A 27127-nucleotide genomic window follows, 5' to 3' on the forward strand; every position below is an offset into this window, starting at 1 on the left:
CAAAATATCCACTAAGCACAGCTTTGAGATCAACCCATACTAGGCCCAGGAAAGAGGAGGAAAGGGAGAAACTTCGAGATGGTACTCCTCGCTGGGACTCCATTCCGATCCCTCTTCCCCCCCAGTGCCGTCGCCGCCCCACGACGGACCGCCACCGCGCCGCCGCCTCTCGCCTTCCACCGCCGCTCACCGCTCACCGGAGCCCTCTTATTCCTCAGTCTCGGCGGCGTCGCGGGGTGCGTTCTCCCCTTGCTCCGGTGACTGTTCACTCCTCGTCCTCTCTTTACGTACTCGAAGTTTCTTCGTAGCGGGTCCTTTCGTTCCGGTGGGTCCTAGACTGATCAGCAGGCGTCCATTTTTTTTTTGGAAACTTAGGCCATTTGGTTCGTATAATTGAAATTTTGAGGATATGGCTGTACTTCTCAGTGAACTTACTAATGAATGGATAGAACCTTTCTACTGCAGATGTTTGTTTCCCTCTTGAATTGTTACTCAATACCTGTGTCCAATTGTGCTTGATTGATGTAAAGCTATGAACATTTGTAAAATAACAAGAGAAGTAACCTGATACATGCATTGTAACCCTAATGAAATGCCCACCTTAGGTCCCTGCAAGATTTTTAACTCCAATGCAAAACTTTTGGAATATGGATAGTACTGTTGCGCTTTGCTGAACTGTGTGGTTTCGCCTTTTCTAACTTGAGGGAGTAATATAGTGTTTGCAGTCTTGTCATTCCTAATGAAGCATGTGACTGATGTAAATTTCTTTTTGTAGAGTAGTCAATATAATTAATAACAGCTTCTGAATTTTTGCAGGGTAAGAAGTTTTAGCTCTGCTCAAATGGAGTCTGCTTCAACCACTGTGCCTTCCATTGTCGTGTATGTGACCGTTCCAAATAGGGAAGCAGGTAATCACATATACTTTTTCTAAAAAAGGGTAATCACATATATTCACTGGTTTATATAGTTATTGTCTTCATTGAACTAACACTGGATGCTACCAGTCGTACTCGTAAGTCGTAACTGTACAGAACTACCTGGAACTTATTTCCACATCACACATATATTTGAATTGTTTTTCATTTGAAGTTATAGTGTTCTATGTCGGTAAGTTTGGTCTCTTTCTTTATGAGCATAATAAAGATTATTTCCCCTGCAGGCAAGAAGCTAGCTGGAAGCATTATCAGTGAGAAGCTTGCTGCCTGTGTTAACATAGTGCCTGGTAGGAACTACATTCTTTCTCTGGTTTCTTTATTTGATACATGCATAGTTAAACGACTTTGTCAATTGTTAATCTTTCAGCGTACATTGCATGGCAAGCACATTGTCTTCACTCTGATTGTACATTGCATGGCAATTGAGTGCTCCGTTTAGTCAAATAATTGCATAATCCTGTGACCCGTCATCTTTATGTTCTTGAGTTTGGCGATAAAATGATACGGCTAAAGGTGTTTCACTGTATAACCATGTCAAATTTCATTTTTTTAATAAACCATCAAGTCCAATATTATGGTTGTTCAAGCATCGTTTGGCCATGTTTAGTGCTTTGGAGCACCACTGTTTCAGCTTTGTTTGTGCAATGCTGATCAAATTAGTCTCATCTGAAAATCATGTTCAACACGAGGGCACAAAGCTGAACTTAAGTTGACAAGAAACAACAATACAAACCTACAGCGAGGTACCTGAAGATAACACAATTAGTGTTCCTCTATTAGTTGAATTCGCTTGCGCATCTGGCATGTGGGCTATATTCTTTTGCTTGTATGCTTGCACTGGAATGGCTGACATGTGGGCTATATTCTTTTCCTTGTATGCTTGCACCGGAATGGATGTGGACAAGTTTTCAGATGCATGTTTGCTTGTGTATGCAGGCTTAGTGGAACAGTTGCCAAATTTTCTGAAGTTTGGTGCTCTGTAGTAAAATGAAAATGGGATTGCTATACTGTGAGATTTGCATTTGACTTGTTAACAGATGAACCTAAATCTACAATCAAGCCATTTGTTGATCATGTCTTGTCTATGTGTTTCCTGTCAATAATACTGGACTAGCTCACTTTGTCTGGGTAGCATATTATCATCTCTTTTTACCTAATATGCTGCATTCTATACTTCAAATTTCCTGAATGCTCCTCTTTCCAGGTGTTGAATCCGTTTACTGGTGGGAGGGAAAGGTATGTTCATCAGTTCAATAGTTTTAATGGACACCTTGAGTTGAACAGTTTTACGAGTTAATTTAGTGACAAACAATGGACCTGTTCTCAGGTGCAAAGTGATGCTGAAGAGTTGCTCATCATCAAGACAAGGGAATCTCTTCTAGATGCCTTAACTGAACATGTGAAAGCCAACCATGAATATGAGTAAGTTCCATGCTCATACTGTTTGAGTATGAACCAAAGCCAAGAGGTTTATAGAACTGTTATATTGCTTTGTACTGGGATTTACAGATTGATCTTTCGATGCAGTGTTCCTGAAGTCATCGCGCTGCCCATAAAAGGAGGCAACCTGAAGTACCTTGAGTGGCTCAAGAACAGCACTAGGGAAAACTGATGTCTCCAACATGCCTGGTAGTAGAGTGACTTGCTCCTGAGGTGGTGCTTGTGCTGTCAGATGTGGCAAGATGCTACGCATTTGTCACATCCTCCTCGCTGCCTCCCAAGTTGAATGAATTGCACTGCTGAGTATGGGAGGGAGCCTTGTACATGAGATCCTCTCCTTTGTGTTTGTGACCATACTGTTTCTTTCAGTTTAATTGTTCAGTGGCACATCTTCCCATTGTTGTGCCAATAAACGCGTTCAGACTTTCAGCACTACTCCGTGGCCCTTTTCTGTGGTCGTACAGTCCCATAAGCAGTAGGTGCGCAAAATAATTGCTGTGGCCGCAATCTAGAACACTCAAATCATCACATGTTTGCATATATGCAAAGCTCCATGTCTTCTTTCCCTGCAATAGGATCCTAGGGAGGATTCTGTCATAATTGCCATCAGACTCAGAAGAGAATGATTTGAACCACCTAAGATTGTTTGATACCCTGCCTTAACAGCGTGCTACGTTGCTTCGATTCGATGTACTATAAGCTGCATGTGATTGGAAAATGATCGAAATAAGTTCCAAAAAATCATCTCAAACGATGTTGTCATGGAGCAACACAAGGCCACATTAAGCATACGATACAATAAATACACCTGACTGGGTAATAACGTGGGAGATGAAAGTGGCTGCCTGTACAATCATCAATCACACCGACATGTTTACAACATTGGGCAGAATTACGGATGGAGCACATGAAAATCTAACATCGAGAAACCGGAATATATTATAGTCCTGATAACGACAAAAGCCAATTGCACAGAATTACATAGCACATGGATATCTTCACAAAGGCATTGGTGCCCACATTTCAAAAGGAACAGCATCACATACAAAACAACAGGAAGCATCACATACAAGACGGACAGAGTCCTCCACCTTTTCTGATGCGATTGGTCGATCTCCCAAAGATGCAAGGACCCTCAAACCTCCTGGTGTAGGCGCAGGGCATCTTCAGTCAGTCAGCACACTTGACACCTGAAAGGTACACCCGGGCCTGTATGATGCTGGTCCCAATCAAGAAACCAGGCATCACCATAAGGCCAACTTTCGGCCTCTCTGCACCTTCGTCTAGGATGATGTTCTTCACAACGCTTTCCATGTGGATATCCGCAAATTCACTTCCCTTTTTCACTTGAAAGACCTTGACCTTCGGATCGAAGGAGTATGCCAGCCTGTGCAACAACCATATTGACTTCGCCAGCTTTAGAAAAGCCTGATAGAAAGGTGTCCTTGGATGGCCACCGCTCATGACATAGTTCCTCTGATCCATGTTGCCAAAGAAAGAACCTTCCATTTTGGGGTGCACAAGTAGTAGGTATTTGCTTCTGCAGAACTTGCCAAAAATTGAATCAGGATTTTGGCTCAGAACATCCAAAGGATCCATGGCTCGTACTGCGAGGAACTGATGGAAGAAAGCCTCGTTGGAAACACTGATGTTGGAGTCCTTGATAGAAAAGCTCTCTTCTTGGAACCCGCTGAACATTCTTTGGCAAATATAGGATTCAAAAGCATACTTCTTGTGAGCCCTCCTTGTGTAAACTACACCAGGTTCGATTGCATTAGCAGCTGCATCAAGATCCCAACCTGCAGCCTTCATCATGTTGATCAAAGGCTTTGAAAAGTCATGCATTGACTGGTATGCATTATCAACAGCAGATGTAAACAAACTTGGTGTCAATTCAATGGAAAAGTAGTTCTCCTCTTCGTCAGATTCCTCTGATTCCTTGTTAAGCAGGCCCCTTTGTTTCAGTTTCTTCTCTAGCTTTGATTTTCGAAGTTTAGCTTCATCGATTTGCTGCTGCAAATGGGTAATCTCGGTATCTCTAGTCTGGATCTGGGACTGGAACTTCTTTACCATGACCTCATAGGTCTTCAACAAATTCTGCTGCTCTTGTATTTCAGAAAGTAAGCGTGAATCTTGAGGGGATGCTGCTACTGGCTTAGGATTTTTTTCTCTGTAGGTATGCTTGAGTTCTGAAAGCTTTGTAAGCTCCTCTATGACAAGCTTATCAGCTTCCTGGATCTTGTCAGGGTCATATGGGGTGTGGGCTTCTTGCAGTTGAATGTACGCAGATTTCAAAGAGGATATGTTGTTGAATATCCTCCCGATCATAGTGTCCATCGAGTCCCCGTTCTGATTCATATTCTCATCAATTGGTTGAGGATGAACTTTTTGGTTATTGTTATCATAATTTTGTGACTCCTTAGAGCCTGGCCGGATCATTACTTCTTCCCCTCAGGATCAAAGAAGTTATTAGTCTTCAACTACGCAGCCAATCGACATCAACCTGCAAAGAAATCTTGGTTCAGGTAAAAAATTTATGAGTTATACAAATTTCATAGTAAGCAGCTACAGCCAGTGTTCCCTTGCCAACATATCAATGGTCTAAATCTTCACTGGAATATAATTTCAACAACAAATCTCCACAATACGACCTCAACTTAGGCCAAACAGAATAGGAAAGTAAAAACATATGTTGGACTCTGGGAAACTATACATTGGTTGGCTTGAGCTCATTCAACGAGTTAAATCCTTCTCTCTATTTTCAACACTAGGATCTGTTTTAGAGCCAGTTGGTCAATTGAATTGCTAAAGACCAGGCAACACGGGAAAGACCCAGCAAACATGATACATTTGGTCTACACTTCACATTTCACAAGGAAAGAAGGGTTCCAAACAACTACATCATGGTTTTGATTGCTCCAGATCATAAGTCGCAATCTCAACAGTAGTGTCAAAATTATAAGTGGGGTGGCTAAGAATAACACAAATGTTGGTCAGACTGCTCAAGATGTATAAACTACATTTTACTCATTCAGATCTTATTCGCATAAGATACTCATGCTATCTGATTTCGACACGGGTATCCATACTGAGCAATTTAGTCGTCGACACTATGACAAGCCTATGCGTAGAGCACCAAATGCAATAAACAAAAAACAGCACGCCAATCATAACCTCAAGCAACATATATCATCATGTTCCCTCTAGCAGAGCCAGACTAACAAGGTTTCCGTTTGGCAGTCCAGATTAACCCACACTGAAGCTTCACCGACACATATCAGAGACACATCGGTACTGATTTCTCCCAAAGCAAGAACCACGTGAAGCATAATCATACCTTGGCTTCCATCCAAAGTCTAGTCTAGTCTACAGCAGTCTCACTTTTAGGGCTAACCTTAACAAACCGCAGCATGGATTCTTAGTATAGCAAAACAAAGAAACACCTACATCGAGAGGGAATTCCTACATACGTGTTCCTACAACCTTTAAGCGACACTTCTGATAATCCAGATCTGTCGAAGCCAGGGGCGGATCCAAGTATAGGACATATTAGTGTACATATGTAACCCCGTAATCTTTCGCAGAATATTGAAGTTAGTTGGTTTAATACATAATTACATATGGATTTACTTGGGTCAGATCCGAATGCAAATAGCTTACACTAGGTTTCGAGTGCTCGGTTTCACACAGCGGGAATCGAAGGAAAGGGAAGGGAAAGAAAGGAACGGAGAAGGGGGGGGAGGGAAGGACGCACCTGGTGGATTCTCGTCGCCGGCGAAGGGCCCGACGAAGACCCGGGGAAGGGTGCCGCCCTCGTCCAGCCGTCGCCGCCACCCGCCAGGAGAGAAGGGCGACGAGAGAGGGGGGGCGACGAGAGAGGGGAAAGGTGAGCCGGGGAGGAGGTGAACCGAGAACGGGACTACGGGAGAACAAAGTGTGGGGTACATCAGAAGCTAAACTCTACACGAAATCAAAAAGCCCAACTGGGCAGCCCACTGGTGCGGCGCGCCGCCGCGCCCACATACCACCTACCACCGCCATCGAGCAAGGACCGGCGCAATTTTTTTTTTCGTATACTATTTTTTTCTAATAACCAATTCGCTGATGTTTAGAATTTATATATTTGTTTTCTATATGCTCTGAGGAGATTCTAAATATTTTTCTAACAATATCTCAAATCCAATCCGATAAAGTCAGGTGTGTTTCTTCCTCGTGCGCACACATGCATCACAAAATGATCCAATTCGGCGGCTTGAATCGGACCTTCAATTTATATATAGGATTCAAACCTTTTTTTTAATGTATAATGGTGCTTTCGGATGTCCTAGCTATATGATCCATGGGCCATATCCTTAACTTTGTAGCCATAACTACTGATAATAATTTTGGTCCGATGTATCGATGAAAGAAAATGCTTGAAACCGGATATATTTCCATTATCTAGAAAAAAAGATCATGCGATGTGTTTACATCTAAAAACATACATAGGTTCCATGCATGATGCATCCATCCAAGCACTACCTAAATACTATAACATAACAATCTGGCGACGACGGACCCGCGCAGAGAAGGGATATCGGCGGTCTCGGGCGAGCGGACGAGGCAGATGCAGCCATCGAGGAAAGCGTCGGACTGCGGTGAGATGTTGAGGCCAAAGAAGTTGTGCTCAATGGCCATGGACCCAGCCATCGCGAAGTTGACGCTGACGCTGTCCGCCGCCGCCGAGGCGTTGGAGAGGGAGAGGCACGGTGGGAGGAAGGAGGGGAGGTTGAGCGCCCAGCGAGGAAGTCGATGACGAGGTGGCCGTCAGAGTAGTGGTTGGTGGAGAATGAGCCCCGATCCATCTCGACAAGCGATGGTGGCGGCAATCTAGGTGGAGGACGGTGGCAGTCCGAGTGTGACGGCAGGCGCGGCAGGAGGGGCCACCAGGAGGAGGAGACGCGGAGGAGGAGCCGGAGGAGGAGACACGGAGGAGGAGCCGGAGGAGGTGCGGCGACCGCCGGTGGCCCGTGGAGAAGAGCGGCGTGGAGGGGGTGTCGGCGTGGAGGATGGTAGCACGGAGATGGCACTAGCGTGGAGGAGGCGTTGCGCGCAGGTTACACGCGGGGTGGCGCAAGGCGCAACGGGGAGGTGGTGCCGGCGCGGAGAAGGTACTACGTGCAGGCTGTGCGTGGGACGGCGTAGGACGCGACGCGAGGAGGATAACTGCCAACGAGCGAGCGGAGGTGGAGGTACGACGACTTGATGCAAGGAGGTGCGGCGGCGACGCCGCGCCGGATGGGCTGCCGTGACTGTGGCCGGGAGTACTGAGCCGTGAGCATGCAGGGGTTGGGATGCTCCAGGCGAAAGCCCCCGCCGGTGTTCTTGCTGGTGGAGATGACGGCGGCGCCCTAGGGCGTCGCTCTCCCCGTTCGGGGCATCATTTCTGAGCTACAACCCTGCTACATGAGATCCTCTAGGTGAAAATCCTGTCTAGATTTTGGATGAGCGACGGCGGTGCCATTAGCGTCGTGCCCTTCTTAGAGGCGTCGTCTCTAAAGACCCATCTCAGTTTGTGGCATTCCTGATCCATTAGCCATGGATGGTCACAGCTGGTGGTGACAATTCCGCCCCGTGGCAAGCTGGATGGGTGTTGCCGAGGCCACGTGGAGGCGATCGCAGTTATGGTGATGGCCAAGGGTTGTCGCATGGTTGTCGGTCTTGACCGCTTGCAGCGGACCACGATGGCTGGCGTTGCTTGGCAATGGTCAGTGCGGCGTGGGACTGCGTCGGAGGACAGCGCTTGCAGCAACAACATCGTGGGACAACTAGGCTTGCAGTGGATCACGGCGGGTTGCTCAGCGTGGTTGGGCTACCCAGTGCATTACATCGTCGGAAGACAACGCAAGCAACTTCTCTAGCTTGCTGACATGGCGGCGGACGCTACGCGCGGGTGAAGTAACGAGGCAAAGTCGATCTGCGTCTTGATTTGGCTGATTGACGGAGATCTTGTGGAGTAGGGCAACATTGCTCACCACTCTGACAGCGACAAAAGAAACGGATTCATGACTTGGAGTACTATGGCGAGCGTGGTGAGATCCCCGCGCGTGATGTTTCTTCGAGGCGACGAGAGTGAGGTGCAGTCCAACGTCGGATGTGGTAAGGCTCCCGCGCGTTGTGTTGTCGTGGTGGCGACTGCAAAACAACCTACGAGAGGTCCGGATTCGGTGGTATCACTCTGTCAGGTGGAGTGTGGTGTTGTAGCGGCACTACAGCGGAGGGTCTCGCATGGCGGTGGCCTTCTTGGTGCGGTGCAGTCTATTTGTATCAGCTCCCTGTTGATGCTGGATCACGCCTGGAGGTTTCGACGAATTATGAGCGTGGATGTTGGTGGATATCGCTGTGGCGAGCGGAGTGGTGAAGCCACGTTGATGTTCCAATCTAACCGGTAGGGTGTGGCAGTTTCCAAGTTGTTTAGCTACCCGCGTTGATATCCCAATCCAACCGGACGAGTTTGATTTATTCTTGTATCTTTTCAGTCTGAAACTCCTTCCTTTTTAATATAATTAGGCAGCCTGCCTGGTTCGTTTCAAAAAAAATATTGGACGCCTATTTAGAAGTTCCACCCCGAGAATCAACTACCACGCGAGTAAATCCATTCCCATGAATCTAGGTGAGGACCACACACACATTTCCCACATCTTTAATGGTCCATTAGGGGACCTTGTGGCTAAAATACCTCGGTGTACCTTGTACTTCCTTTTTTTCTCTTTGAAAAAACATACCTCCGCACTTCACCAAGCTCAGGAAAGAGGATGTTCAACCCTTGCTAGACAAAATAATTAAGAGTATAAATATTTCTTTTCGGAGGATGCTCTAACTGGATGGGGGAAATGATGGCTGTGCCCTGTTACCTTTTGTAGAGCAGATGTGGTTCACCATCAGCAACAAAAGTGAGTAAAGAAAGTAAGATGCGGGTCTCCAACTCTCCATGTGTGACCGAGCCTCTGGTACTTGACTGGAAGACTTTTTAATGTAGTCTGATGCATGCACTGCAGTGCTGATTTTGAGTAGTAATGTAGTAGGTTCTGAATTTATGTAATGCCAGGATGTGGCCCTTGGTGGAGTTGTGCAGCTGATTTTTCTGAATATGCGTAAAACTTTGAGCACCTGAATATTTGGGACCTGTTGCAAACTTGAAATGCAAAAGGAAGTCACCACCCTAAAAGGAAGTTCCAAAGTCAAGTGAACCGTCTTTTGAAAAAAGTCAAGTCAACAAGATTAGCATTTGAATACCATCATTCTATTATTCTTTTTGGATCAAGAAAAGGCTTTCTAATCCAGATGGATACATATGACACAGAGTGTCTCCTTGGTCTTTTGGTGGAACTTGTGTAGTAGTAGCATAACTCTTGACACACACGTAAAGCTCTCGTCTTGGGGTTTAGCTGATGATGGCTACTTTATGTAGTGGATACGTACACCAGTAGAGAACTCACCTTCCATGCGTCCGGTTTTATCCCGGTTTAAAGTTGGTCCGGGACAAAAGGTTCACCAACCGGGACTAAAGCTCGGTCACTGGTGGGGGCCTCACCAATCGGAAACTTTTATCCCGGTTGCAAAGGCTAGTGGAAAAAAAAGACCCTGAGAGGCCTTTTATCCCGGTTGGAAACACCAATAAAAGATCCCCTTTTATCCCGGTTGTATTACAAACCGGGATAAAAGGTCCCCAACGGGGTGGCTGAAAGAGGATTAAATCCCTCGAACCCTTTTATCCCGGTTTGTAATACAACCGGGATAAAAGGGGATCTTTTATTGGTGTTTCCAACCGGGATAAAAGGGTCCCCACGAGTTAATACAAAAGGATTGCATCCCCTATATAGCCAGATGTGCTGTGTAGGTGGGATGGCAAGGAAGCTACGTGCGAGGCTTGAGGTTGTGGGTTCGAATCCCATGCAGCGCGCACACGCATATTTCGCGTGAAAAATCGCGTGACTTGTGACTTGGGCGTGTGGGGGGGTGCCCTCCGGGGACTTTTTTTTGCAGCTCCTGGCATGGTGACCTATTTTATCCCGGTTGGTATTACCAACCGGGATAAAAAGGGATCTTTATTCCTAGTTGAGTGACCCGGGACAAAAGACCCCCCTTGTCCCGGTTGGTTTATCCCGGATGGATTTTTGGGAGATTTGCATCTTCCAATCAGGACTAATACCGAGTTCTCTACCAGTGGTATTGCGTTGCTTTGCCAAAGTTTCTCCCTGAAAATAACTAAAGGTCAATGGCTGCAGATCTTCCAATTTTGCAATGGAGAACTAAAGGCCAGTCATATTTGGTGAACGACACCCTGCAGCCACTTTTAACATTTCAATCACTTTATTTAATGGCTAAATGGATTCAAAACCATCACGCTTACTCTTTGGACAATGCTCAACACAGCTCCGCAATCAGAAGTTTAAAAACTTGTTTCTACGCCAACTCATTGAAATAACCGTTCATTCATGCATTAACTTTGCACATGTTTCATCCATAAAATGGCAGCGTTTCAGAAAACCTCGACACATCTACGGCTTAAACAAAGATTTCACAACTTTTGTAAGAAGTCATCGGGAGGAACAGTCACGTCTTGTTTTGTGTTGGCTATTTGATGTGTTTGTCATTCCCGGTTACCTAGTCATGCAGCTTACTTTGCTATAAACAGTACATTGAGGGATACATTTCCATGTAGAGTTCCTCCATTAACCCACTTGGTTAGTTGGATGTATCAGTGGTTATATACAGGATGAGCAGCTAGGGAAACAAGTAATAAACAACCATCTCATGTGATAGCCAAAGCTATTGAAACGAATCAGTTTTTCATTTCTAAAAACCTGGCTCCTGGATCCTCGTGATAGTCCCTAGATCAGTAGCTATCATATATAGAACCTATTTCAGCATAATATCACATCCATACATTGTTAACAGTACAAGTTATTTATTACATCCCAGAATATGAGAGTACGATCTGGTACATTCCCCTTGGACTAAACGACATTAATAAAACCAACATAGCGGTAACTAGCTTCTAGCAACGCCTCCATCTTCACGATCATCTCCACAGGCATCCTTGAGCCTATCACTCAGCCCTCAATCGTACCATCCATCATAGTTGTTGTCGAAGTCAAACTCGTAACTTGCAAACTCACGAGCTGTTCCCAAGGAATGGGACAGGTTCACATCAACATCCGTATGCAAGCTTTAGGTGGCCTAATTCTAAGGGTCAAAAAGTAGACAAGGAGTAGGCTCGGGTTTCCTAAGCAGCAACAAGCATAAAGATAAACTCCATAACCATCATCCAAATCTCCCATCTCATCGGGGCCACCTGCCTCGACAGGGTCCCTATCACCAACATCCTAACTCCATACTAGGGTCGAGGCGAAGACTCCCTCTCTTCGCCTCTCAACAACTACAGCCGGATCCTAAAGGGAAAGGGAGAAACTTCCCCTCTCCCCGACTGCAGTTGCAGCTCACTTCACACACAAGTAGCGGCGGACGACTACGACGTGCGGCGGTGTGTGGCGGCGAGCGGTGGCGGCACCTGCAAAAGGCACGGCGCGATGGCTGGCACACAGAAGCAGCGCGAAGCGGCAGTGATGTGGTGGTCCGCGGCCGCGCGGGCTTGGGGTCACGCCCTGGCCGCGGCGTGGCGTGCGCCCGTAGGCGATGTCACGCGCGGTGTGCGGTGACCGCGCCCACGTGAAATTGCATTCAGCCTGCTAGTGGGTTTTGGTATTGATGACATGCATAGTTATGGGAGTAATAACTTTATCAAGTGATTAATAGGTTCTAATTGTAAAGAAGTGCAAAGGTGTATGAAAAGGATCTCGAGAAACCCCAATTGTAAAGATAGAACGGTGTTAAGCTCAAAAGAAGACTTGTTTATAATTTCTAATTTTGAATTTGAGTATAGGAATGCTGTAGTATAAAGGAGGATACGAATGGATAGCTTGAGGAAGGTAATGGGTTAGTGAGGACCCGACTTAATCCTCCTTTGTGGTTGATTGAGGGAGGTATGGGTTAGTGAGGACCCGACTCTTTGTGACGTCCTCAATGGAGACGTAGCTTTCTTTGTGGGAGTGAACTTCGGTAAACAAATTCGTATCTCTTGTGCTTGTTGTGTTCTTCGATTTCATTTTGACTTAGAAGCTTGAATTTAGCCGATCTATCAATTTATGTAGTTTCTTGCTCATACATCACCTGGAGTAGTCTCTACGCTTCATTTACTATCTTTTGATTCAAATAGAATTGACAAATTTAGGTTGCATTTTGAATTTCGTTCAGCTCACTCTATTCTATCGGAAGTTCCAATCAGAATTTCTGACATGGCGTCGGAAGTTCCGACACATCTAATACCGCTGCAAAGCTTTTCAGAAAAAATTTGAAGTGATCCTATTCACCCCCCTCTAGGCATCACAAGATCTTTTTTCAATTGGTATCAGAGCCTAATCCCTTGATTAAGGTTTAACCGCTAAGGAATCAAAGATGTCTCATAGTGGGGATGGACTTGCCGCCGTCGAAGAAGCCGCTGCTCGAGCCGCCGCCGCTGCCATTGTTGGTGCGACTACAAGCTTTGGAGGAGGCAATGTCGACCCTTTTAGTCATTTTTCAAGAAGTCGACCACCCTCCGTCCATGTGGCAAGTTCAAGCGACGTCTCAAGCTCAAGTGATGAGCTTGAAGGCGAGGACTTGGAGGCCAAGGAGAAAAGAAAAGAAAAGATGAAAGCCAAGATTGAAAAGAAAGCAATCAAGTTAATGAAGAAAAGGATCAAGGAAGAAAGTGAAAAGCATCCCTTCTTCGGATATCACCAAGTTTCTCCTAACTACCCACCTCTATCATCTTAATATCCTTCTTCTCAATTTCAATCCATTCACTTGGTAAAACTCCCGTATTTTGATGGGACGGATTATTCCAAGTGGGTTTATGATATAAAAATGCATCTCTACGGGCTTCACCCCTCTATTTGGGAAGTTGTGGTTTTAAGTTTAACCCCGCCCAAGAATGGAATACCAATGGCCGAGCAAGCTCAAGACTACTTTCGCAATGCTCAAGTCGTAAGAGTCATCATCAGTTCTCTATGTGCTCAAGAATTTAACAAGGTTCGTTCCGTTAAAATTGCCAAGGTAATTTGGGACACACTAAATGAGGCACATGAGGGGACCGATCAAGTAAGAGAAGGAAAGACTTGATTCATAGAGAGCTAGAGCATTTCATCATGCTTGAGGAAGAGACCGTGACTCAAATGTTTGATAGACTAATGCTCCTTGTATCGGATATTAGAACTCTTGGAAGCACGGATTGGGATGATCACAAGGTCACAAAGAAGATGCTTAGAGCGTTCATGTGGCGGAACCACCCAAATTAACTTGGCTAAAGTACACTTAAGCTGTTTAACACGCGATCATTTACTTTAAACAAATCAACTTGGTCGACCGTCGGATTTCATCCGATAAACCACGTATCTTAGGATCAAGAAAGCAAGACTCGCGTGAAGACGAGTGGTTACAGAGATTACAACAGTCCATCTCAATTAAACAAGTGCATTAAATTATTACAACCTCAAGTTCAAAATTCAAGCAAAGTTTGTAGAGTTCTCAAATAACCGAAATAACTGAGCGGAAGCTAAACGTCGTTGCAAGATATCATGACGAAGCCGATCATGATATCAATGATCCCGATCCTCGCCGTTCGAGGAGGGATCCCACTCAACCGTCCAACCAGGAGGAAGTTGGGGAGGCCAAGTGCCACTTGCAGCGAGCTCAGGGGCATCAACATCACTTGAAAAGATGTGTCACAACAAGGCTGAGCGACTACGCTCAACAAGACTTAACCGACCGGTGGTACTACTCCACCAACACCTAGACGTGCAAGCTTTTTGGCTCTAGGGTTTTGTTTTTGCTAAAAGAGACTAATGTAGGTCCTTACTTTCAACATTTTAGCCACAAGTTCTATTGTTGTTTTACCAATCTAAGTTAGCAACTATACTAAATCAAGCATAGTTTCCAAGGAATTAATATAGGTAACAAAATTTGATTATCATCATGTTTCATTCTTACTTAGTGTAGCATAGCGATCAAGTAGTCCCAAACTGTAAGAGGCAGACGAATCAATTCGAATTTCTTAACCATGCATGGTGAACCTAACCTCACGACATCTGCGCACCGCGAAGGGTCGCTTCATTTGTCAGCCGTCCCCATCAATTCCCAGACCCGTGTCGGGCCCACTTCCCCTGGTACAAGGCTCCATAGACCTGGCCTCTACCGTTCTATGACCACACTTGTCACCACATGCGACCGCAAGGGAACTCTGTTCAAGAGACAGTGGAACGATCCGCTCACATCCCGGTTCAATCAGGTATTAGGCTTCCCCATCCCAGACTAGGTATGAGATTAGTACCTTCAACACTTGATCACGAACACCATCACATTTCGACTTTAGTCCAATTTCATGTAGACAGATGGGGCAAACCACCGAGTACCGAACATAAGCCCGGCCCCGTCTATCATCCTTATAGTTGCAATGTAAGTAAAGCAATCAACTCCTATAACTCGCGAGTGACAAGAAATCACTCGACTTTTACCGAGTTCTATTAAGCATTGCAACTACTCGACTTAACATACTAGTGTTCAGATCAAGGGTACTATATTCATGCATCTATGGTTTCAATCAACTCCTAGAACGTAACTGTGCAATCAAAGAAATTAATTGTATTGCAAGTATTTAAAGATAGGAAATCATGCTCCAAGGCTTGCCTGGAATCCAGCACTAGGTTAGTGTTTGTTAGACGACACTCGCTTGGCGAGCATCTCCCATCTCAGCACTTGCTTAGTCCTTCCATCTTCGGGATAGGTCCACCATACACCATCTTCGGGTTCGATTCCATCATCACGTCCTTCACATTGTTTATCTAGCGTATCTAGATGAGATGCAAGTGCATGAATACGAAGAATGGTAACATAAGATGCATTACATAAAAGCATTCAGGACAAGCACAAGGTACACCACAAGACATAAGTACTTAGAAAGCAAGTTATTTAACTAACTATCACTCAAGTCTCCATAGAGATAGCAAGCATAACAAGCATGGCACACTAGTTAACTCAAGTCAAGCTATTGCAAGCATTTAACAGTCAAGAGCTAATTAAGCATAGCATCGTACAAGAACTAGGGGTGATGGTGCTTATCAACATGGCATACATAAGTGCATCACACAACCAACAAGTTGAAGGTGATTAAAGTATATTACATTTGTTTTTAAACTACTCATGCAAAATCAAGTCGCACACTAACATCACTAAGGTTCTAGTAAGCTATGCAACAAGGTTATTTTGTAGCAACATGTATACATGACCATTTATTAGTTAAGTGCTTGACCAACATTATATAACACATTTATAGGATTTTCAGATAGATCAATTTAACTCTAATAGTGATATGAGCTAACTAACAAACACACAAGGCAACGTTAAGTTAAAGCTAATAACTTAAGCATATACACCGAATCTGGACAGCAGCACAGTAGTCACTTGTTTTAGCTATGACTAGAGATATAAGCTTCCAACCAGAGTGACCCTAGACTTTCTGTAAAGTTAATGAAATTATCTAAGACTTTGTTATTAACACCAAAAGCTGATTCAACAATTAACAAGGTGAAAACACACCAATGGGCAGATCTGTACAAACAAGGATAGAAAACCGTCATGAACTTCAGAGATGCATATATGGAGTTCTAGACATCCAACAACCATGATTCTTAACTTGGTAGAAATATTATTAAGTTATCTATAACTTTATTATTGTCATCTCAAGGTGATTCAACAGTTAACAAGACTATACAACACAAAGAAGCAAATCTATTCAAACTTGGACAGATTCTGACGTTAAACTTTCAACAGCCATATCTCGAGTTATAGCTTTCACAACAATGTGTTTCTATACTTTTTATAAATATTAGCAAGCCATGCACAACTTTGTTATAAACACCACAAGCAAAAACTGAAGTTAACCAGGTCAAACATCACAAAGAAGACATCTCTATCTAGATTAGGACAGATTCTGTCATTCCAATTCACAAGCTCATAACTGGAGATTTAGACCACCAAAAGAGGTGATCTTTAACAATTATAAAAGATCTTGAAAATTACTACACTTCTTCCATTATCTCTAAGATATGATTCAAATCTTAGCTAAGTCAAACAACACAATTATTCAGACCTGTACAGAGAGCATGCAAAACTTGACAATGAACTCGTAAATTCTATAGCTCCTAAACCATCAGGCCTATGGTCATGAAAATTTAACAGAAGCTCTATTATGAAGTTAACTACAACTTTTGTATTCACCACATTTACAAAAAACATTATTTGCATCACGAAAATATTGCGACAACAGAACTGCTATAGCAGTCATTTCAGCACATATGCAACAAGGTTCTTCATTTAGTTCTTTAATAAGGTAACATATGCATAAGTTAAACACATAGCTTACAACTACTATGAACATAGTTAATTAGCATTAGTTATAGGTAACATGGAACATCCTAAACACTTTAAGTAAGAATTAAAGCAAGGATGAAGAACTTATATAAGCAACATAACCATTAGTTGTTAAGTTAATATGAGAGCATACATATGAGTTATATTCAAAGCTTAACCACTGCTTATCATAACTAAGCATCATATGTACCCCTCAAAAACAACTATTAAAAATATCACATGACTTAAATATATGCATCTACTAGCAAACTTTCATTAACTTCCATAGAATGACCTATATATATATATATTATATATATATATATATTATTTTTTTAGTGTCATATGAGAACAACTAGTTTGGGGCTGAGATTTTATGAGTGGTAGATGCTATCAAAACATGGCTACTGTAAAAATTTTACATGCTCAGGTTTTATAATTTAATTGCTATGAAAAAGATAAATTGCTAATGCAAGAAAACATGTAAAAGAAAGATAATTCTAAAGATCATCATTTTCTATAAACACATAGCCATATATTATGTTAATATGGTAGAACAACCTCATAAAAAGGTAGTGGAACCACATTTTCTATTTTTAAACACTTCTAATATTCATAAATCATATAACAAGCATTAAAAAAGTTAAATCAATAACTAAGTCATACATGCACCAATAAATATGAAATTTTTCTCACAGCACAAGAGCATCATTTATAGCCTACCATAAAAATTCTACAAAAATTGGAGCAACAAACTTTAGATATGAAAATGACAAACAAACACGCTAAAATTGCCTATTTATCAAAACTAAATCAAAACATGATAAAAACAGTACACAACTAGCATGTTCAATATTTTTCTTAGCTAGAGAGTGTCATCACAAGACTAACACAACTGGAATCACATTCTTTGAACTTCTATAACTCAAAATATGCATCTAACCAACTTAAAAGGATTTCTAAAAGCACTTTGAAAGAATAAATAAAAACATCAGAAACTTTCTACTAACACATATCATATCATGACTCTACTGCATAATTCTACTCACAAGGATTCCAAAACATCTTCATTTGCTATTTTATGATTTTTCTTCAATTTACTACGAATTTCCAAATTTTAACCTTTTTAGATATAGGAAAATTAAAGAAATCCGAGGCCATCTTCCAATCTAGCCCCCAGGTCTACGGGTTAATCATGCAAAGGTCCCTGGATTTTGTGCCTACACCCCTGGACAGATTCCCACCTTAAACATAACTCGTGGACTTTATCCCATAACCCCCTAGACTTCTATTCTTCTCACAACTCATTCCTATCTTCTTCTTCCTTGGAATAGATTGCACAGACACAGCACGTTAGGCACGCAGGGGCAAAAGGGGCCGGTCAGGGAGAGGGGAAGGAGGCATGGCGGCGCTAGGGGAGGGCGGCGGCACCATGCCCAGGGCTAGGGCCCTACCTGAGTGGCACAGATGGGGGGATAAGCAGCAGTGCACAGGAGCTCCGCGGGACGGCAGCAAACGCCGGCGACATCGCTGGGAACGCCCGTGGAAACTTGATGCAAACAGAAAACGGATAAGAGCATCACTGTTAGGAGTTCACCTAAGTTCCATTTGAGTTGTTGGTCGGGGACGAGGAGGGCCGGAGCATGTGGCGCCATGTGAGGTCGACGGTGGTGGTGGAAAAGTTTCTGTAACTTGGGGAAAACTTCGATTCCCATCGATTCAGTGGACGATTGAGGGAGAGGAGGGGCTGAGGGTGTAACTGGGGAAGTGGTGCAACTTTGGGTGAGAGGAATCAAAGGGAGATGGTAGGAATTGGATGGATTTTGCCAGCGAATAGGAACCTCTTGAGCTGGCTGTCTGGGGCAAAAATGGAGGAAGGCTTGGTTTGGGGAGGCTCTTGCTTGGAGGATAAGGCCGACTCATGGCCTGGGGGTGGTATGAGGATAAGAATGACACGGCAAGGCATCGGGGGCACGCTAGACGGGCATTGGCGCAGCTGCTGTGACGCGGCAGCCATGGTGCGGGCGAGCTTGCGCCACGAGGCGAGCGACGTGCAGCACGCTTTGGCGCGCGTGCTCTGGCGCAGGGTGAGAACGCGGGGCAGTTGCAGGGCCAGACTTTGGGACCATATTGCGTGCGATTTTTGAACTAAACCACGTTGGCTCCCTTTACAAAAATTGTTGTCCTAACATCCGAGTTCAAACTTTACTAAAGGTTTTTACCCAGATTTCAAACAAATTCAGAGATCAATCACATCAAAGTTCGTCAAAAACTGAAGTTTTCAGACTTAGAAACATTTCAGCCGAGCTGCTCGTGTTGACCAAACTGGCTATGTTTGACCTCGTTTTTGAAAGCCTTTTGTGCAGATTTTTGCCTAACTCCAATAAGCAAAGTTGTTTAAGGGCTTGTAGCACTAAAACCTTTATGTAAGGATTGACTTGAGTTCATATTAGAAATCGTGAGAAACAGGGCTTCAAAGTTTGGGTTTTTCATGTTTTTCACAATTGGCACAAATTTGAATTTTGAGTTTTTTGAAGCCTTCTGCTCAGATTCAAACAAAACATCAAAAATAAAAGTTGTTAGGGAAGATGAGTTCTACAACTCTTGGTTGGACAAAATTTCAGGTTCTTATATAAAAATTTAACTTATGGCTTAATCACTTTTTATGCTCTTAGGGGCCAAAGTTGACATTTGACTCATTTTTTACTCTCTTAGACTTAAACAAGGTTATTTCAACCAGGGTTGTTATAGTTCACCCCAAGGAACCCTACTCTTGCTATCATGATTAGAAAAGATCCAAACTTCAAGACAAAGACTCCCAACCAACTTCTTGGTGAAATATTGAGAGATATGTGGCAAAATCTCTTAGCATGAGGATGAACAAGAGTTTAGCCCTCAATACTAGCTCTAGTACCATGATTGAGTCAAGTCCCAAAGCTCTCAAGTCAAAGAAGGAAGACTCAAGTGAAGAAGGAAGCACCGATGAGGAGACTGCATTTGCCATAAGAAACTACAAGAAATTTTTGAAGAAGAAGGCGTTCATGAAGAATGGTGATGATTGAAAGAAAACATCACAAAGAAGATGCTATGAGTGCAAGGAAGTTGGTCACTTCATTGCCGATTGCCCTCACAAGAAAAAGAAGAAAATGGAGGAGAAGAGGTTCAAGGACAACAGAAAAGACTTCAAGAAGAAATATCAAGGTCAAGTTCATATTGGTCAAGAATGGGATTCTAGTGATAAAGAATCCAACAAGGAGTGTATGATAGCTCTAGCCATACTCAAGGCCGCTACACCAACTAGACTCTTCAACAACATCTCCGACAATAAGAATGACACACCTTTTTGTCTCATGGCAAAGGGAACCAAGGTACCAAACACCACATCCTCCTTGTCTATCTCCTCCTCTATATCTAGTAATACTCAAAATGAATTAGATGATGAGGAAGAAAAGCTTAAAGCAAACATGATAAAAGAATTTGGTAAGAAAGGCTATAAAGAAATAAAAAATCTTATGGAGAAATTGGAGAAAAAGAAGGAGTGTCTCAATAGGCAAGAGGGCTTGCTCATCCTTGAAAAGGAGAGAAACCTTGCCTTAGAGAAGGCTCTAGCTGAAGAAAAAGCTAAGGGTGAAAAACTAGCTATTGACTTGTCTCTAGCTAATGATTCACATGAGAGGATGTCAAAGGAGCTTACTTTGGCAAATTAATCTCTAGCTTCTCTAAAGGCCACTCATAGTGAACTTCAAGAAAGCTTCTCATGCTTGACGATCAAATACAAAGACCTTGAAGTTAACTATAGTGCTCTTTGGGAAAGCTCCAAGGCCAATTCCAAGGCAAAGCTTAACTCCAATGCCTCCACTAGTGAAGGTTGCTCAAGATGCTATAAAATTGATGTGAATGCTTGTGTCACTAGCATTGCCAAGCTAGACGAATCAATCAAAGCAAGGGATGCTCAAATAAAAAGGTTGAACATGTTAGTGACACAAGGGTATGAAGGCAATACCAAGCCTGAGCCTAAGATCAAGTACAAGGATGGGAGGCATCCTAGGCACATGGACGAGCTTGGACACTACAAGGGGAGAAAGGTAAGTGACCAGAAGGTGGTGAATGGTAAGGAAGTCATCAAGTTCAACAAGGGTGCAAACCTTAGTGACTTGATGGATATGGCACATGGCAAGACAAAGACCAACACAACACAAGTCAAGCCAATGGCCAATGCAACCACAAAGGTAAATGTCATGGAGAAGTCTATGACTAGGTCAAAGGATAAGGTGGTTGCACATGAGCCCTCATCAAACTATACCACCGACTATATGGTTACGATGGATCACAATGGTAAAATAGTGGTCAAATATGTTGGTGCCTACACAAAAAATGCTATCTTTAGGAGTGTGTGGGTTCCAAAGATATATCCATCTAACCAACAAGGACCCAAATATTTTTGGGCATCTAAATTCCAAGCTTAACTTGTTTTGTAGATGTTCAAATGATATGACCGGGGAGAAGGACATGTTTTCATCCCTAGAGCATTATGACACACCTAAAAAAAGCATTGTCTATGGTGACAATAGCAAAGGGGATATAATCGGAATGGGTAACATTACTATCTCAAATGACAACTCTCTCTATAATGTCTATTTAGTTGAATCTTTGGGATACAATTTGTTGTCCATTTCACAACTTTGTGAGAAAGGCTACAATTATCTCTTTACTAATGAGGGTGTGATCGTCTTTAAAAGGGAGGATTCCTCTATTGCTTTTACGAGTCACTTGAAAGGCAAACTCTGTCTTGTTGATTTCACAACGGATAGAGTTGAGCCCAAGACTTGTTTAGTGGCAAAAACTAACTTGGGTTGACTTTGGCATTGCCAGCTAGCCTATGTTGGTATGAGGAACTTGGCCAAACTTCAAAAAGGCGATCACATCCTAGGACTAACAAATGTTGTCTTTGAAAAAGATAGGGTATGTAGCGCATGTCAAGCCGAAAAGCAAGTTGGTGCTCCACACCCCGCCAAGAATATCATGACTACGTCAAGACCATTGAAGCTTCTAAACATAGATTTATTTGGACCCATTGCTTATGTTAGGATTGGCGGTAACAAATACGGTCTTGGTATTGTCGATGATTTTTCTCATTTCACTTGGGTATTCTTTTGCAAGATAAAAGTGAAGCCCAATGAATAATCAAGAAATTCATTAGAAGAGCTCAAAATGAATATGATTTGAAGATCAAGAAAATAAGAAGCGACAATGGCTCGGAATTCCGCAACACCAATGCTGAAGAATTTCTTGATGAAGAGGGAATCAAGCATGAGTTCTCCACTCCATACACACCTCAACAAAATGGCATTATGGAGAGGAAGAATTGAACTTTGATTGAAGCTGGAAGAATCATGCTTGATGAGTACAAGACCCCAGACATCTTTTGGACCGAAGCAATCAACACTGCTTGCCATACCATCAACCGCCTCTACCTTCACAAGTACTTGGGCAAGACACCCTATGAGATAATTACCAGTAACAAGACCAAGGTGCACTACTTTAGAGTTTTGGGGAGTAAATGTTTTATTCTAAACAAGAAACCCAGAAGCTCAAAGTTTGCACCAAAGGTTGATGAAGGTTATCTACTTGGTTATGGTACTAACGAACACGCCTATCATGTTTTCAACAAAACCACCAGTTGTGTTGAGATCACGGTAGATGTGACTTTTGATGAAACCAATGGCTCTGAAGTAGAGCAAGTTAATAGAGACCTTGTAGATGATGAAGAACCATCAAGCTAATCAATCATGAGGATGGGCTTGGGCGAAATGAGACCGCGTGAAGTTGAAGATCAACCTCCGGAAGAAAATGACAACAATGATCCACCTGTTGGGATATGAGGTAGGCTACGCTAGCGGAAAACCATTTTTTTTCTATCGCGTAAACTAGGAAAACTGCCGTATATGGATCACGGGATTACCACTCGACGCACAAGTGCGGAAGATGTAGAATCGCGTCGAGGCAGCGAAGTCGATCAGCATAGTCGAACACATCAACGTCGAGCAGCTCCTCAGTAGCTCGTCCACGTACAACGAGGTCCTCCTCGTGCCGCGGCTCAGCGTCGGCTCGTCGTGGCTCGTCGGCGGCTCGTCCAACAGCTGGTGCAACACCTCCAAGGTATCCACACATGCAGGGAGGAAGCGTCACAAGCCAGACTGCTAGGTCCGTGAGTTGCAATAGGGCGAGGGCGTGGGAGGCACGACAGCTGACCTTTTCCCAAAAGGGTAAACCCTAAGGCGCCCCCACCCCTCTATTTATAGAGGTTCCTGACGGGCCTCTGGTTCCAAGGCCCATTAGTACTTCTAAACCTGATCCAACTCAGATCATATCCGAATTGAGCTTCCAGCCCCTTAAGTGTGTGACCCTATGGGTTCGAATACGTATATACATTGCCCGAGTACTCCTACTCAGCCCAATAGTCGGTAGCGGCCTCTAGCAAGATGTGCCAACTCCTATACGCACACGAAGATCATATCAGATGAACCATCACAACATCACGTACATGCTATTCCCTTTGCCTCACGATATTTGGTCTAGCTCCAAGCCGACCGCTCTTTCTTGATCCTGTGATTCGGAATCCCTTTGTAGGTTAACTCTTAACTGTACGTAGCATGGCCATGCATTTCTTGATCCGATCACTCGAGGGGCCCAGAGATATCTCTCTTAATCAGAGAGGGGCAAATCCCGTCTTGATTGACCATGCCTCACAGCATGCTTCTTGACAAACCTGAAAGCTACCTTTTTAACTAACCTATCACGGTGTAGCGTTTGATAGCCCCTAAGTAAGTCAATCCACATCTTGAGTACATGCGACAATATCAGGTCTAAGGACAAAGCGTACTTGTTGTGTAAAGGAAGAACTACTTCTCGTGTTGGGTCAGTCCTAGCATATGTCTCTACATATGCCTACATTATTAGTTTGACATCTCCATGTCCATGACTTGTGAAATATAGTCATCAACTAATACATGTACTAGTCTAATATTCATGTGTGTCCTCACATGAACTCCGACTAGGGACAACTTTAGAATAACCATACAAGAAAAGAGTTTCACATACAATTCACATAATTGCAGATCAATTCAAGTAGCCTTTAATGGATATTTAAGGAACACAATATACAAATCATGGATACAAATGGAATATCATCATCTCTATGATTGCCTCTAGCGCATATGAAACATCTGGGCGAGTACTTATCATTGCATACATGATAGATCCAATAGCCGAGGCATATGGCACTCTACTCATGTGATCCCTCTCATCAGCAGTCGAAGGACACTGAGTCTTGCTGAGATGTATGCCATGTGACATAGGCAAGAACCCTTTCTTCGCCTCTTCCATGCTGAACCGCTTCAACACTTTGTCAATGTAAGTATCTTGGCTTAATCCTATAAGCCTTCTCGATCTATCTCTATAGATCTTAATGCCCAGAATATATGCCGCTTCCCCTAAGTCCTTCATCGAAAAACTCTTTTTCAGTGAAGTCTTTACGGACTCAAGCATAGAAATGTTATTTTCAATCAGCAATATGTCATCCACATATAAAATTAGAAATACTATAGAGCTCCCACTTTATTTCTTGTAAACACAAGACTCTTCTTCGTTCTTGGTGAAGCCAAACCCTTTGACCACTTCATCAAAACGAATGTTCCAACTCCTAGATACTTGCTTCAATCCATAAATGGATCTCTGAAGCTTGCATACTTTTCCAGCATTTTTCAGATCGACAAAACCCTTGGGCTGTATCATATACACGTCCTCAGTTAGGTTTCCATTCAAGAAAGCTATCTTGACGTCCATCTGCCATATCTCATAATCAAAATATGTAGCTATAGCTAGAATAATCTGAATGGACTTAAGCATCACTACGGGCGAGAAGGTCTCGTTGTAGTCAACTCCTTGAACTTGTCAAAAACATTTTGCGACAAGTCGTGCTTTATAGATGTGAATATTTCCATCCATGTCCTTTTTTTTCTTATAGATCCACTTGCACTCTATGAATTTAACACCATCAAGCGGGTCAACCAAGTTCCAAACTTGATTCTCTCCCATGGACTCTATTTCGGATTGCATGGCACTTTGCCATTTTTTGGAGTCTGGGTCCATCATTGCTTCTGCATATGTCGCAGGCTCATCATTGTCCAACAATAATATTTTCCGCATTTCGCGGAGCCTTGCTGACCTTTGTGGTTGTGGCGGTGTTTCTCTTGCCATGGGTATCTCAACTTGTTCTGCTATGTTAGCATCACTCGTTAATTCTTGCCCGATCAGCTCATCTCGAACTTCTTCAAGATGCACTATCTTTCCACTCTTTTCTCCTTTGAGAAACTCTTTCTCTAGGAAAACCCCATTCCTAGCGACAAACACTTTGCCCTCTGACCGGTTGTAGAAATAATATCCTAAAGTTTCCTTTGGATATCCCATGAAAATGCACTTATCCAACTTGGGTGTGATCTTGTCCGACTGAAGTCGCTTGACAAACACTTCACATCCCCAAATCTTTAGAAAAGACAAACTGGGAGTCTTTCCAGTCCACATGTCATATGGTGTCTTAACTACGGATTTAGACGGTACTCTATTAAGTGTGAAAGCTGCTGTTTATTGAGCGTAACCCCAAAATGATAACGGTAGGTCCGACTGGCTCATCATTGATTGAACCATGTCTAACAAATTCGATTACGTCGCTCGGATACACCGTTTCTCTGAGGTGTTCCAGGCGGCGTAAGTTGTGGAACAATTCCGCAACTCTTTAGATGATTGCTAAATTTATGGCTCAAATACTCGCCTCCACGATCAGATCGCAAGGCCTTAATTTTCTTGCCACGCTGATTTTCAACTTCATTCTGAAATTCCTTGAACTTTTCAAAGGTTTCAGACTTATGCCTCATCAAGTAGACATAGCCATATCTACTAAAATCATTAGTAAAAGTTATGAAATATTGGTACCCTCCTCTGGCTGTCATGCTCATTGGTCCGCATACATCGGTATGTACAAGTTCCAACAAGTCTAATGCTCTCTCAGGAAAACCTGTGAAAGGTGCCTTGGTCATCTTGCCTAGTAAGCAAGCCTCACATGTCTCGTATGATTCAAAATCAAACGAAGTTAAAAGGCCATCAGTATGGAGCTTCTTCATGCATTTCTCACTTATATGACCCAAGCAACAATACCACATGTAGGTAATACTCAAATCATTAGGCCGAGGCCTTTTAACATTTATGTTATAGACAGGTGAGCCATCAAGATTTAAAACAAACAATCCATTCACAATGGGTGCAAAAGTCATAAACATATCATTCTTAGAGATCACACAACTATTGTTTTCACTCGCAAATGAATAACCATCCTTCATGAAACATGAAGGAGACATAATGTTTCGACTTAAACTAGGAACGAAATAACAATTATTCAGTTCCATAATAAATCCTGATGGGAGGTGGAGTTGCATCATCCCGATGGTCAACACAGTAACTCTTGCATTATTGCCCACGCAGAAATCAACTTCTCCCTTTTCAACGCTTCTACTTCTTATCATTCCCTACATCGAATTGCAAATATGAGCAACCGATCTGGTATCAAATACCTAAGAATTGATAATTGTATCAGTGAGAAATATGTTGTCTATAATATTAATCAAAAACGTACCTGATGTGGAAGTACTCTTACTTCCGCCATTCTTCAACGAAGCTAGGTGCTGCTTGCAATTTCTCTTCCAGTGACCAGGTTCGTGACAATAAAAGCACTCTTTATCTGGAGCAGGTCCAGCTTTAGCCTTGGGCGTTGGGTTTGGCTTGGACACTCCAGCCTTACCCTTCTTCTTCCAAGAATTGCCCTTCTTCTTGAAGCTAGGCTTGTTCTGTACAGCTATCACATGGCTGCTACTAGCGCTTTTCTTAATGTCAACTTCTGCTATCTTGAGCATACCACACAGTTCATTCAGATCCTTCTCCATCCCATGCATATGGTAGTTCGAGATGAAGTTCCCATAGCTAGACGGAAGAGACGAAAGAATGAAGTTAGTGGCCAACTCTTGGCCTACTGGGAAGCCTAGCTTCTTCAATCGCTGAGTGTAACAAACCATCTTGATGATGTGTGGTCCTACTGCTGCGCCTTCTGCTAGCTTGCACTCCAGAAAAGCCTTGGACACATTGAACCTTTCAGTCCTGGCCTGTGTCTGGAATATATCCTTGAGCGCCATGATCATATCGTGTGCCTCATGATT

General features: G+C 43.2%; 2 protein-coding genes and 1 long non-coding RNA gene across 6 annotated transcripts; 1 reads left to right on the forward strand and 2 right to left on the reverse strand.

The window, feature by feature from the left end:
- LOC101771730 (protein CutA 1, chloroplastic) lies at positions 1-2915 on the forward strand. Of its 3 annotated transcripts, none has more exons than XM_004983009.3 (6): positions 1-257; positions 817-908; positions 1160-1222; positions 2140-2171; positions 2263-2357; positions 2463-2915. In XM_004983009.3, the coding sequence occupies exons 1-6, from the start codon at positions 79-81 to the stop codon at positions 2545-2547; spliced, it is 546 nt and encodes a 181-aa protein (XP_004983066.1). In that variant the 5' UTR covers positions 1-78; the 3' UTR covers positions 2548-2915. The 3 variants fall into 3 exon arrangements, with proteins under 3 accessions (XP_004983066.1, XP_004983067.1, XP_022678737.1); XM_004983010.4 differs by having other exon boundaries at positions 1-236; XM_022823002.1 differs by lacking the exon at positions 1-257 and adding an exon at positions 277-325.
- Positions 2916-3157: 242 nt separating this feature from the next.
- On the reverse strand, positions 3158-6300 carry LOC101771337 (protein GRAVITROPIC IN THE LIGHT 1). The gene is made up of 2 exons (XM_004983008.3): positions 6130-6300; positions 3158-4878 (listed from the first exon to the last, which is right to left on the reverse strand). The coding sequence occupies exon 2, from the start codon at positions 4812-4814 to the stop codon at positions 3546-3548; it is 1269 nt and encodes a 422-aa protein (XP_004983065.1). The 5' UTR covers positions 4815-4878; positions 6130-6300; the 3' UTR covers positions 3158-3545.
- An 8769-nt stretch (positions 6301-15069) lies between these two features.
- On the reverse strand, positions 15070-18815 carry LOC111255846. Of its 2 annotated transcripts, none has more exons than XR_002675946.1 (2): positions 18317-18815; positions 15070-15304 (listed from the first exon to the last, which is right to left on the reverse strand). It is a non-coding gene; the product is annotated as an uncharacterized LOC111255846 (long non-coding RNA). The 2 variants fall into 2 exon arrangements; XR_002675945.1 differs by having other exon boundaries at positions 18460-18813.
- Between the last annotated feature and the right edge of the window lie 8312 nt (positions 18816-27127).

The sequence above is a fragment of the Setaria italica genome, chromosome IX (assembly GCF_000263155.2).
Source record: "Setaria italica strain Yugu1 chromosome IX, Setaria_italica_v2.0, whole genome shotgun sequence".
In the NCBI taxonomy this organism is placed as follows: Eukaryota; Viridiplantae; Streptophyta; class Magnoliopsida; order Poales; family Poaceae; genus Setaria; species Setaria italica.

Bases quoted from the DNA above. Each gene is read 5' to 3' on its own strand.
- LOC101771730 (XM_004983009.3), top strand. From the start codon at position 79: ATGGTACTCCTCGCTGGGACTCCATTCCGATCCCTCTTCCCCCCCAGT. The intron at 909-1,159 runs GTAATCACATAT...TTTCCCCTGCAG, and splicing joins CGTTCCAAATAGGGAAGCAG to GCAAGAAGCTAGCTGGAAGC. The intron at 2,172-2,262 runs GTATGTTCATCA...ACCTGTTCTCAG, and splicing joins TTTACTGGTGGGAGGGAAAG to GTGCAAAGTGATGCTGAAGA.
- LOC101771337 (XM_004983008.3), bottom strand. From the start codon at position 4,814: ATGATCCGGCCAGGCTCTAAGGAGTCACAAAATTATGATAACAATAAC.